Below are 13,039 nucleotides of genomic sequence, written 5' to 3'. Positions count from 1 at the left end.
ATGAAATGAGTGGAGCTGGGGCACAGTGGGAAGTGGCGGGGTGGCCGGAGAGAGATGAGACAGCTGCTGGATGGTGTGGTGGAGTGGGTCACTGTAAGGACTGATTTTTAACTGAGGGTGATGGGAAACCATTATAAGGTGTTGAATACAAGAATGGCATGATGGGACTAACTACCTAAAAGGTCCCGTCTAGCTGCTACGCTGAGAGTAGATATTAGTGGGGACCAAGGCAGAAGAAGCTACTCAAACTCATGCTTTGTTGCCTTTTAAAGCTTGAGAACACAGAACTGTTTATATTTCCCATTTTGATATTATCTCATATATGGGTTATGTTGTATTGTATGGATAGTACTTCTGTCCTTGATAATAGTAGGAGCCGGCAGGTGAATTTAACTCTCTCTGCAGATGGTTCAAACTTTTCTACATCAGTCAAGTCCACTTGGAATTTTTTTCTAGATTAAAAAAATAGGTGCAATGAAAATACCATGTATGAGTGATCAGGTCAGGTGGTATGGGTAACAAGCAGAGGACTTGGGCTATCTTGTTACTGTTGAATATACTGTGAAATTGGTCAAAATGAGATGTTCTTGTTAGAAAACCTCAAGAGTGATAGGTGCTGCCAGTGTCTTTCATGGGGACTGTTGGAGCAGCAGCACCAAAATAGATGAATACGAGGGGTTCCAAGTGGGGGCTTGGGCTGTACTGGTGATGCTTGTTAGTATTTGACTTTGCGGGTTTCCTCCCCGCTTTACTGGGTGGATGAGATGACATCAGATTTCTTTAAAGATCCTAAGTATCCATCTTATCATAGGATGAGTATCTGCATAACTGAGGAGCAGGTAGGCCAAAGGGAAAACAGATACTTCTCTCTGTTGTGACATGTGCACAAACATTTTACATTTTGCCCCAATTTTGGCTGCTCTGTTGGTGCTAGATTAGGCTCCTAACTCATTTTTCTTGCCTGTCATTGGAAATTAACTATATATATATATATATATATATATACACATGATTATTCAAGTGAATGTTAGGGCTTCATCATTGAATAATGCAACATCATTTCTTAACACTTAACTAAAATAGTTTTGTGGCTTTTATATGAAAGTATATCTTGAAAGGCAGAATCAGAACAAAGAATAACCTTAATATAAAAAATCACAGCAGAACAACACAGTTTAGTAGGAAGTTATTTATTGCCCAAATACAAGCTGGAAATCTAACTGCTTGTCTTTCTGAAAGAGGGAAGAAAGCCTAGAAATGAACGTGTGGAAGAGTGGGTAATAATGAGGTATCGTAATTTAAAATCTAGGCAGTAGTCTGGAGGGCACTAATGCAGTCACAAGAACTGTGAGGCAGTCGTCGCATTAAGCTTAACTGTATCTGTATTTGTGTTCTGTACCCAGACCCCGCACCTCAAAAGGAAGGTATTGCCCTTGGACAGGGTTGAATGGAGCCTCTCAGAGAATTTAAGACTTTAGAATGGCAGCTAAGAAAACTCAGGGAAACAAGCACATGGGAAATAAAAGTTTGAAGGTAATCTTAAACGATCTATAGTTCTTTTAAACAGAACAGCAAGTAGTGTTTCTGAAGTTCATTCTTTCTAGGCACTTTCTATGAGACTATGGAAAAAAATGGGTTGGACATGTGTGAGGAGAATGCCCATGAAAACACTTATGTTTTCTCCATTTTACATTAAAAATTATTCTGTTTTGTGCTTTTAGAATTAAGAATAATGTTGACTGTCATCGATTTTCACCAACCATCCCTTGCCTGTAGGGAATAGGATATTTCTCATCTGTGGTTTCAGTGAGGTGCTCACACATTTGTTGTGCTTTCTTCCAGAGCATATGTGCACGCCAAAGCATTCCCTCTCCACCTGTATCTTATCCTTGATCCAAATTCAATATGTTCCTGATTTTATGACTTAGAAGTTATGGCCTTCCACCTCCTGTGCACCTGAACCCATCAACCTCTTACAGAAATCTCTGTTCCTCTTCTCACAAATGCTACTACAATGTTAGTCAGAGGTCCAAGTTAGTTTATTTTTTCCCAAGGCAGGGTTGCAAAATTCTTTTGTCTCTGCTTTTTGTATCATCTCACATACCCATTCACAATGACCTCTTGGGCCCTATTTTCCTTGTTTTCTTTTTTCTAATCCTCTCTAAGTAGTGACTTATGAGTTCTTACATATTGAAACTGAAATTATTGCTGTTGCCGAACAGGTGATTAACAGCAATGTGAAGTTACTAAAATTCTAAGGAAGCAAAGAAAACCTGTGTTTGAGGAAGGATTTCTATACTTGGACTTTGATGTCATGATTTGAACAGCTTGATTCTGTGGATTTATTTAAGAAAGAGTAACAGTTTTTCAGTATTAATTATCCTGATAAATAGAGTAGAATTAAAGTACTGTCACCATTCATAAAAGATTAGGCATTTGCGAAGTATATGTTGAGGTATAATTTGGTACCTTTCTCACATTTAGATGCTGCTGTTTATTGATATAGTCCTGGTTTTTCCCTTCATGTTTGAAAAACCGTATTTACTGAGCTATAATTTGCATACAATAAAAAGGAATATTTTGAGTATATATGTATATTTATCTTTGAGTGTATTAACATCAGTTGAGCACTCCTTCCTGCTTTTTTGCAGTCAGTGCCTCCCATCCTCCATCCCCTATTCCCCAGGCACATCCTGCTCTAAACAACTACTGATTAGATTCTAGCCTCATACGTTATTTTTGCCTGTTCTAGAACTTCCTATGGTATGTACTCTTTCCTGTCTGGCTGCTTTTGCTCAGCATAGTGTTTCTGAGATTCTTCCTATTTCTTCCCTTTTATTGCTAACTAGTATTCTTCCCCACCCTCCAAGTCTTAAAGTAACATTTCTTCACAGCTGTGACTTTCTAATAAAAAAGCTGCAGTCTTGGGGCAATTTAGTATGAAGAGTTCTTGCAGCTTCTTTTATCTACAGCTTTGATTAACTCAGTTTAGGGAATAATTTTGGTAATGTTCATTTTCCACACAGCCTAATGCCATCTCCCCCAACCCCAGACACCTTCCTTTTCATTTTTTCTTCATGTAGTGAGCAAAAATGAGAGGTGAACTGATTTATACTGTGTATATCCTAGTGTGAAATGCTGTAATAGTCATTTTCCAATCAGAAAGGAGTTTGCCAAGCTTTACCGACATTCTGCGTTTACCCCAACTATCTTAAGAGCCTAGTTGAGTGTTCTATGATATAAAATTTATTTTTAACTGTTTTCATAGTAACCATTACACGGGCAAAAAACTGAGAATTATAGAACCAAGGTGATATAATATAAAAAATCAAAATCTAACATATTTTAACTAAGATTCAAAATACAGCATATTTAATAGCTAGAGTTCTTAACCCATAGACCAAGAACTCCAGTCAAATCTAGGAATGGCCTTGAGAAATGTGTTCAAAAAGTCGAATAATATCACAAATGCTGATGATAAAACCAGCCCTTCCCTACTCCATCCTACCGAAGTCCTAATTCTAACACTTCAGAGGCGCTGACTTTTACTTGTTTTTTTTTCAAATATTTATATTTCTATAATTTCTAAGTAATACACTTAATCTATTTTCTCTTGATTTTTCTGTTGTAGATATTGCATGATTTATATATGAACTTCCAGCTATGCAAGATGAAGATTTACTCTTTCCCCCACCCCACTTCATCTTCCCGCATCCTCTTTATATAGTTGTATCTTAGTTTTTGGTTGAATAGTGCTTATTTCATTATAACTATGTAAATATTTACATGAAGCCCTCCAGCATACTTTTTTCTGCATATGCAATTTTGTTGTTTTCTTTAGAGGTAACAATTAATCCTATTGCCTTTCTTCTGCATTGGTTCCCCTCTTTCCCGGATCCTGTGCTGTTTCTCGTCTCTCGATGGGGCACATTCTACAGAGCTTGCTGAGATATGGTGCATATAAAGTTTATTTTTTGAGAGCTTGTATGTCTGCAAATGTCTTTATTCTTTCCTCACACTTGATTGATAGTTTTTCTGGAAAATCTTTAGGAGTTTAAAGGTATATTATTCCTTTGTCTTACAGCTTTTACTGTTGTTGAGAACAAGTCTCATGCATCTGTTTCACAGTCCTTTGTATGGGCTCTGTGTGCACCACCACCCTGCCCCGCCAAAGCTTTTAAGATTGTGTCCTTATCCCTTGTGTTATTAGACGTCAGGATAACGTGCCCTGGTTGGGTCTCTTTTCTTTGTATTGTTGTGAACACTTGGTGTGCCTTTTCAGTCTGAAACTTTGTTTGGGATTTTTTATTTTATTATTTTATTGGTATATTTCTCCACTTGATTTGTCTCATTTCTTTCTTTCCTGGAATTCCTATTTGGCAAGTTTTGGCCCTCTTACATCAAACCCCTTATTTTCTTTTAAATCCTGTTTTCTTATCTCTGATTTTTTGTTTTGCTCTTGGGAGGTTTCTTTCTAATCTTTGTATTAGGTTTTTTTTTCTATCATATTTTTAATTTCCAGGAGCTGTTTTTTCATTCTCCCGAGTTTTTTCTAATAGTATCCTATTTTTTTTCATTGATATATCTCCTGTTTTTCTTAAAGGATTAAATTTTAAAACTATGTTTCCTGCATAGCTTTTGTCCCCCTCCCCTGCCAACTCCCCTCCAGCACTTTGTTCTTTTTGTTTTGATGCCTGTGTCTCCATGTCACAGGCTTTCCTTGACTGTCCTCAGTAGTCATCCTTGCTAACTACTTGTGTGGAAGAGGGAGGTGCTACAAAGCTGATGGAAAGTTCAGGCAGCTGTGGGACTTGTCTAGTGGTGATTGCGCAGGGGTGCAGCAGTTCCTTGGTGAAATCTTAAATGTCACTATATATCACTTGGTCATTTTTCTCGGAGAGAAGCCATACATTTCTTGTGCTGGAGCTTAAAGTCAAGTTGAGTGTTAGTGAACCAATCCTGGGAAGAGGCTGAGGACTGAGAGGACCTGAGGCTCCTACTTGGACTTCATCCTCCTGTTTTCTGTCTAGTGCCTCACATCCTCCCCTCAGCAGTGTGAATTTCCTGCACTGTATCCTTTCTGATTCAGTTTCTTCAGGTCATAAACCTACTTGGCCAACATTGAGGGGGAGAACTGCCTTTGTGGTTTGGTGAGGACCTAAGGCTCAAAATAGTCCTTGTAGAAAGTTTTAACCCTGTACTCCTGCCTTCAGTATTCTTGATGCTTTCTTTTCAGTGTTAGCAAACCCCATTCCATGCTAAAATTTTCAGATTTCTCTGCTAACTTCATTACTCACTATCCATCTTCTTGCCACGTTTCAAAGCTTTGTTGCCAACTCTTTATTTGCTGTTCCTTCCTTTCTGTTCTCTCTTCTCTTGGTATTTTATGGTAAAAAAAAAAAAATCTTTCGCTGTCATTTTGGTGGGAATGCAGGAAGGACTAGAGCTAATTAGGACAATCTTCAACAGATTTTCAAAGGGGTCTATGACCTCCAAAAAGCTAGTAATCATTCCACTGTGCATATCAAGAGAGATTACAAAATTCTCTTGTTTAAGGCTCTTTTTACATTGGAGAGTTTCATACAAGTATGTCTTGTCTTAATGTTGTGGGAATAAATTAGATGCCTTCTCAAGAAACCTTCTAATCTTAGCATTTTGTCTTCATATTTTCAGTGTTTGCTGGAAAAATGTTAACTTAGTTTCATAGTCACCAGAAGTATACCGTCACTGAGTGGGTGCACCAACGCACCAAAACTTAAAAAAGCCAGACTTTGAATTTTCAAAAACATGGCAGACTTTGTAGAGCGATGGAAATGTCCTAGATGTTGATGAAGGTTTAGATGGTACAGGTATATGCATTTGCTAAAAGTCATCATGTGGTACACTTGAGATACATTCATGTGTAAATTTTACCTCAAAACAAAAACAAAACTGTAACTGAGTATTAGATTCCAATTTAAATAAAAATACATATAAGGAATGTCACAAGTATGTGAAAGTAATTCTGTGAATTGTGAAAGGTCATGATTCTTTGTATCTTCCCATGTTGTAAAAATTGAGAATTTTTACTTGGGGTAGAAAATGAAAATGTACTCACCATGTACATTGTGAGTAACCCCCTGCTCCGCTCCACCTCCCTCTCTTTTTTAAGCTGTGCCTGTGCCAGGCACTCAACTGTGGAAAGCTATGAGAATGTTTGTAATGGCCTTGGTATTTAAAAATTACAATACGTGGCAAAAAAAAAAAATTATTGGTATGCCCTAATTCCTTTTACTCAGATATTATCTGTGGATGTGTCTAGTACTTTTTGGAAACTGGGCTTATTTCCATTTTAGTCAGTTGAGTTGAATGTCCAGGTTCTTGGTGGTAGATCTAGAAGGATAGACCAGGTGATCTTATCAGCCGAATAAGAAATATTCAGGGAAGAATAGGGAAGGAAGAATAGCATGGACTCCGATATCAGTTATTCCCATTTAGATATGTTAACATCAATGTGACACTTTGTATTTTAAAAATTTCATAGTTTTTTTCCCTAGTGTCATTAGAACGTAGGTTAGGAGTAGTTTTCTCATTTTGCAGGAGAGAAAATACAGACAAAGAGGTGAAAACACACTCAAGTGAGCCAGTGTCAGAACTAAGGGTTAGAACTTTGCAAACAGACCAACCCTGGGGAATAAGTGGGGGTGGGAATTAGGAATGGTTTCTCAGAGTAGTACCAGTGAAGACTGCCAACCAGGTTATAGGTTCAGGCTGGCAAAAGTATGGGCTGACCCAAGATGGCATCTGTTTTATTGTAGGTAAAGGAGAATCTGCTTTCATGCAAGATGCTGTTGCACTGCAAACGGGATGAGCTTCGGAAACTGTGGATTGAAGGAATTGAACATAAGCATGTCCTGAACCTGTTGGATGAAATAGAAAATATCAAGCAAGTGCCTCAAAAGCTGGAGCAGTGCATGGCCAGCAAGCACTACCTCAGTGCCACTGACATGCTGGTAAGAGAACAGTCTTCGCTAGTGGTCATTTCTGCTAAGATGTGAAAGCCCTCACTCTTCTCTGAATTCTGTAATTCCCATAGCACACTACAGCTGCTCTCCTGGCATTCACGAACCCTTGCAGGTGAAGCCTGGCTCGTTCTCTTCTTAATTCTAGCATGTGAAATGGTAGGCGATTCTTATTTATGTATTCTGTGTCTTTGGAACAATGAAAAGAAACTGTAAGAAACCAGTACTTAAATCACATTGGAATGGTCTAAAGAGGTGTCTTTAGCTTCAGAGGAAGGTAGTTAATGAATCCCATCTTAAAGAATGAAGTCTGCATGAAAGGGAGAGAGCTTCAGGAAATTCAAAAACTTGATGTTCCACAAATTCTTAGAAGGAATTTTTACATTAAGGCTCCTCTTCCCCTTTTAAATTGATGAGAAAGAAAAGAATTTTGGGGGAATTATTCTGGAAGTAACTGTGTCAAGCAAGAGTACTTCATAGCCTAGCCTTTAATCTCAGTCCATTCTGCTACTTTTTGAATTAGAAACGAAAATCAGAGAAGGTTGCAGCTAGTGGTGCATATAGCCGAGTGTCAAGACGATGAATAAAAATAAAAATGCACATCTTGCTCCCTAATAACCCTTACCTTCTCAGGGCCTGTGGCTCTTAGAGACAGCTGCCCTATCTACCTCCCCTTTCCACACGAACACTCCATGTCCATCTCATTCAGAGTTGTCTGGGGACTATAGAAGCTCTCAGTGGCAGATGGATTATATCTGGATTTTCTTTTTCACAATGGGCAAAAGTCCATTTTCTTTGTTTCACCTAATGAGATTGGCTGTAACACTGACAAAACACAAAGAAACTTGGAGGAGAAACTGGTTAAATCCCTCTAAGTGGTTATAATTCATTCAGACTTTACTAAAGAATTTTGCTGTAAGTCCTTCATAAGAAGCTTTTAAGGAAATTTGGTAACCAAGAGGTGAGATGTGCCGTGATACTCTGTCATGTAGTAAAACCTGGTTACGTGATAGGCTGGAATGGTCAGTTTCCATAGTCGAAGGAGGTTAATAATGGTCTGCTCATGGGAGTGGCAAGGATTGGTTATTTTCAGTCTGTTCATAGTGACCCCACCTTAATAATGACTTTAGGGTGTCCAACAAAAAAATGAGTCACCTTCCACTTTACTGTTGGTTTGTGTATTAGGAATGCATATTTATGCTAAATTATCAAGACTTCAGCAACCAGAGTAACAAGCTTATATATATTTGTGTAGCATAATTACATTTACATAAATCATTATTTTTTTGGTAGTTGGTGTACTTTTAAGTAAATGCCATATATTAAAAATGGGTTGTTAGAATTTGTGATAATTATGTTCATTTTAGGATTTCAGATTTTTTTTAATGGTCTTATTACTTAAGGGCTAAGTTATTTACTTAAGTGCTAATCAGTAAAGACTACTGTCCCTTTTTTTGTTTTTGACTTACTTTCCTAAGGACCTCATTAAATACTTCTTTCCATTTTTGGTTGCAAGTTATAGACATTCAACTCTAACTAGCTTAGGTAAAAAGAATTGCTTTGCTTATGGAACCAGTATGCTAAGAGGACAGGAGTCTAAGTAGAATGCCACCTACGTGGTCTTTGTGCATGTCTTCTTGTTCTACTATAGACTGTTTCTTCACATCTGGTGAGAAGAAGGGGTGTAGCTGTGGCCTACTTCTTCCCAGCTTTGCAGAGGAAATTTTTTCTAATTAAAAAATACAGGGGTAGGATTTAGATTGGGACAGCCGGGTGGAAAGGAAGAGCAGTTACTCCAGAAAAGGGTCAGTGTATAAGATACATTTTCCAGAAATTTCTTTCTTCTATTTGTAGCTCTTTGTATGTTCTGGATACTAATTCTCTGATACATGGATTATAAATACCTTCTTTCAATTCAGTTGGTGATATATCTTTTTATTTTGTTTCAGTTGTCTTTTGTTATAAAGAAGTTTTAGATTTTAATGCAATACATTTTTGTATTCTTTTTCCTTTGTTGCATGATTTTTAAGAAACTTTTTTTCTACACATAAAGAGAATTTCCTATGTCATCGTCTTTAATCCATTTAAAATCTATTTTCTTATATGGTATGAATGAGGGATCTAATTTATCTTGTATATAAATAAGCCACTTGGTTCAGACCATTTGCTGAATCCATTTCCTACTGATTTACAATGCCATCTTGGTCCTCTACCAAGCTGTCACATATGTATGGGTCTGTGTCTGAGCTCCTTATTTTGTTCAGTTGGTCTCATCTGTATCTGCACCAAACTGCTTTTTTTAATTACTATAATTTCATAATATATCTTGATAGCTGTTGAAGGCATTCCCTCACCTTGCAGCTCACAATTGTCTGTACTATTCTTTGCCCTGTACTCTTTCATATGAATTTTAGTATCTACTGGTCGAGTTCCACAAAAAGTGTGATGGGATTTTGATTAATTTTGAGTATTTCATCTTTGTAATATTGAGTCTTTCAGTGAACAGGATTGTGTCTTCATTTATTGAAGCCTTCATTTATGTCTTCTATAATCATGCTTAGTAATGTAGTCCTTTAGATTTTAATGCAGTAAATTTTTGTATTCTTTTTGTGAGTTTGATTTCTGGGTATTGTATTTTCTGTTGCTTTTTAAAACAGTGGCTCTTTATTAATTACAGTTTCTAGTTATTTGTTGCTATTGTGTAGGGATGAAATAGGTTTTTCTTTTTTAATTAATCTTATATTTCCCATAAACTAATCCCAATCCTGTCTGACTGGAGAATAACAATTCATTCTTTTAAGACTTGGCTCAAATTTCATCAAGTCTCTGAATGTCCCAGGTAATTAGATGCTTTTCTTTTAAAAAAATAAAAATAGTATTCTTACCACAATAAAAAAGTAAATATGAATAGCTACTTTTCTTTGTTTCCATAAGCTGCATGTATTTTATTATAATTGCTTTAGTTTTTATGGTAGGTCATTGAGGGCAAAGGCTATATTATAAGTTCTCTATTTTTGTTTGCCCTGTATTTAGCATAGTGCACTTCTTAGTCAGAGTTCACAGATCATTAGCCAAATGGGTAAGTATGTGAAAGGCCTTCATACCACAAAACAGAGAAGGGACATTTTCTTCTCTAGGAACTCTAGTCTGATTTTTCTCTCCTAGGTTGTTTTTTTTGTTTTTTAATAGCGAGATTTTCTAGTTTCTAACCTTTCCTTTTTGCAATATTTAAATGAATGACAAAAGCAATAATTATAATAATGGCTAATACACATTGAGCACTCCTTGTACTGGTACCACTTTAAGTATGTTGCCTTAGTTAATGCATTTTATTCTTGAAACAAGCCTATGAGAGAGGGGTTTCTGATATCCTCATTTTCCAGGTGACATAGTGGCTTTGAATGATCTGGGGAGTTGGCACATCCTAATACACAATGAAGATTTCACGGAGGTAGGATTTAAGGTGTACTTGAAAGGTTGGAAATATTCTTCAATTTGGCCTTTTGTATATATGAATAAATATAGTAAGGTCTATAATTGCTCTTTCAATGGATTTCATATGAAAAAATAATCATATTTTCTCTCCCCTATTGGGAGGAAAATCTATTTCAAGGGTCCAAACTGAAATCTTTGCTACAAGGCATAAGAGGAAAGTGAAGACAAAATGATCCAGTCTTTCAAAACCCTCTGATTTCCTTGGATTTGTTTATGAAAGGATTTTTCATTTCCATTTTAAGGCAGGTGCAGATGTCCAGTAATTTAATACCTACTCAGGTTAATAAATCCAAAGCAAATAAATCGGTGGTGACCCATGGCTCTTGTCAGCTCCTGCGATTCCTACTTCACCATCAGACTGGTCTGATAGCTATAGGCTTGGCTTCTAGATGGGATATTTATTTCTCCTTTTGATACGATAGCTTGAGTATTGCATAAAATAATTAAATTGTCATGACAGGGACTGTCTGCAAATAGGCATGGCCTTTTGTTTTCTTTTTCAAGGTAAACAGCTGCTGTTAGCTTATGAAAAGCCAAAAGTGATCCAGCAAGAAGCCCGTATCCATCACATTGAAATCAGAGACTTGATTAATATCGTAGCCTGTAGCTTTGTGATATGTACGGTTTAAATGAGACCTTTGCAGTCATTGTGCTGGGTTGATGCAAGCACATTAATGACATAATTTCTGGTTGCTGCATCACATTTCTGCCGTCTGTCCTTTGTATTCCACTCACATTAATTGAAGTAATTTTGCCAGTGAAGCGTGTTTCAAACCTCTGCATTTAAATTGAAATTTTAATTCCCTTATTGTCTTGAAAAGACAGCTGAAGATGCCTTGTTACAGGTTTCATTATCACTCAGAACACTCCAGCTGCTGGTTCTAATGTACAATGACTGATTAATTCTGGGAAGAATTATTAATATAAGAATAGCAGCTTCTTCCAGTGGCATGAGCTAATAACCAGGAAGGTATTTCATGATAGTTAATATTTTTATGAACTTTTTTGCATAAGGAAAATTGTGTGGAAGTCTGCATCAAACTAAAATTGCACAGATGAACTTTGTAAACCACTTACACAAGTTCTGATTTATCAACCCATAGAAGTCAATTCGTAATTACATTGAATCAGTGGAAACCAAGCCCGTGTGAGTATTTTTGAAGCACTTTAGTTTGTAACTAAAAGTTTTTCATTTCTAGGTCTTCCTGAGATTGGAGAGACTTTTGAATGGCTCTTGATCATTTTGTCTTTTTAAAAAAATTTATGTAAGTCTTTTAAAAAAAGAATCCATAACTGTTTATTCAGGTAAGGATTATTTATGATATTTATAATGAATATTTACATTAGCTGACTTCTTCCGAGAGAATCCCAGAATGCTTTGCTGAGAGAGTGGTATGGTGGAATTATTTCAGTTAGACTTTGAAAATGTAGCCACATCTGGATAAAGAGAATACAGTAGCCATCGAATTGCATAGTTTTCTAATACCTGATAATAAAAATAAGTATACTTGTAATATTTTCAGTTTATAAAAATCCTTTGTAGTCATTGGACAATGCCGTTGGATTCAAGGGTATGAATATCAACAGGGACCTATACCTTAGTGTGGGTCAGATGGACTTGGGCTTGAATCCCAGCTTTGACTTTTACTTGCTGGATGACCATTGTTATTTATTTATTTATTTACTTACTTAAGGCATCATTGATATACAATCTTATGAAGGTTTTACATGAGCAACATTGTGGCTTCAGCATTCACCCATATTATCAAGTCCCCTCCCCCACCCCATTGCAGTCACTGTCTATCAGCATAGTAAGATGCTGTAGAGTCAGTACTTGTCTTCTCTGTGCTATACTGCCTTCCCTGTGACCCACCTACATTATGTGTGCTAATTATAATGCCCCTTAATCCCCTGCTCCCTCACTCCCCATCCGTCCTCCCCAGCCCCTCCCCTTTGGTAACTGCTGGTTCCTTCTCAGAGCCTGTGAGTCTGAGCTGTTTTGTTCCTTAAGTTTTGCTTCTTTGTTATACTCCACAAATTAGGGAAATCGTTTGATACTTGTCTTTCTCTGCCTGGCTTATTTCACTGAGCATAACACCCTCTAGCTCCATCCATGTTGTTGCAAATGGTAGGATTTGTTTTCTTCTTATGGCTGAATAATATTCCATTGTGTATATGTACCACATCTTCTTTATCCATTAATCTACTGATGGACACTTAGGTTGCTTCCATTTCTTGGCTATTGTAAATAGTGCTGTGATGAACATAGGGGTGTATATGTCTTTTTGAATTTGGGATCCTGTTTTCTTTGGGTAAATTCCTAGGAGTAGAATTGCTGGTCAAATACTATTTCTATTTTAATTTTTGAGGAACCTTCCATACTGCTTTCCACAATGGCTGAACTAATTTACATTCCCACCAACAGTGTAGGAGGGTTCCTCTTGCCTAGAGCTAATTATTTAATTTGACCCAGCTAACAATTGGAGTTGAGAATAAAAATATATCCCCAAGGGATGCTGAAGGAATTAAATGAGATATTAAAC

General features: G+C 36.9%; 1 protein-coding gene across 6 annotated transcripts in view; it reads left to right on the top strand.

Annotated features, from left to right (window-relative positions):
- Positions 1 to 13,039, top strand: part of EXOC4 (exocyst complex component 4) — a 778,194-nt gene that overhangs the window by 29,761 nt on the left and 735,394 nt on the right. For all 6 annotated transcript variants that reach the window (XM_037019539.2, XM_073238446.1, XM_073238447.1 and 3 more), the window contains exon 3: positions 6,798 to 6,992. In XM_037019539.2, coding sequence (XP_036875434.2) covers positions 6,798 to 6,992 — 195 coding nt within the window. The remainder of the gene's footprint in view (positions 1 to 6,797; positions 6,993 to 13,039) is intronic.

Source organism: Manis javanica, chromosome 6, assembly GCF_040802235.1.
Source record: "Manis javanica isolate MJ-LG chromosome 6, MJ_LKY, whole genome shotgun sequence".
NCBI lineage: Eukaryota > Metazoa > Chordata > Mammalia > Pholidota > Manidae > Manis > Manis javanica.
This window is presented reverse-complemented; position numbering and strand designations above follow the sequence as displayed.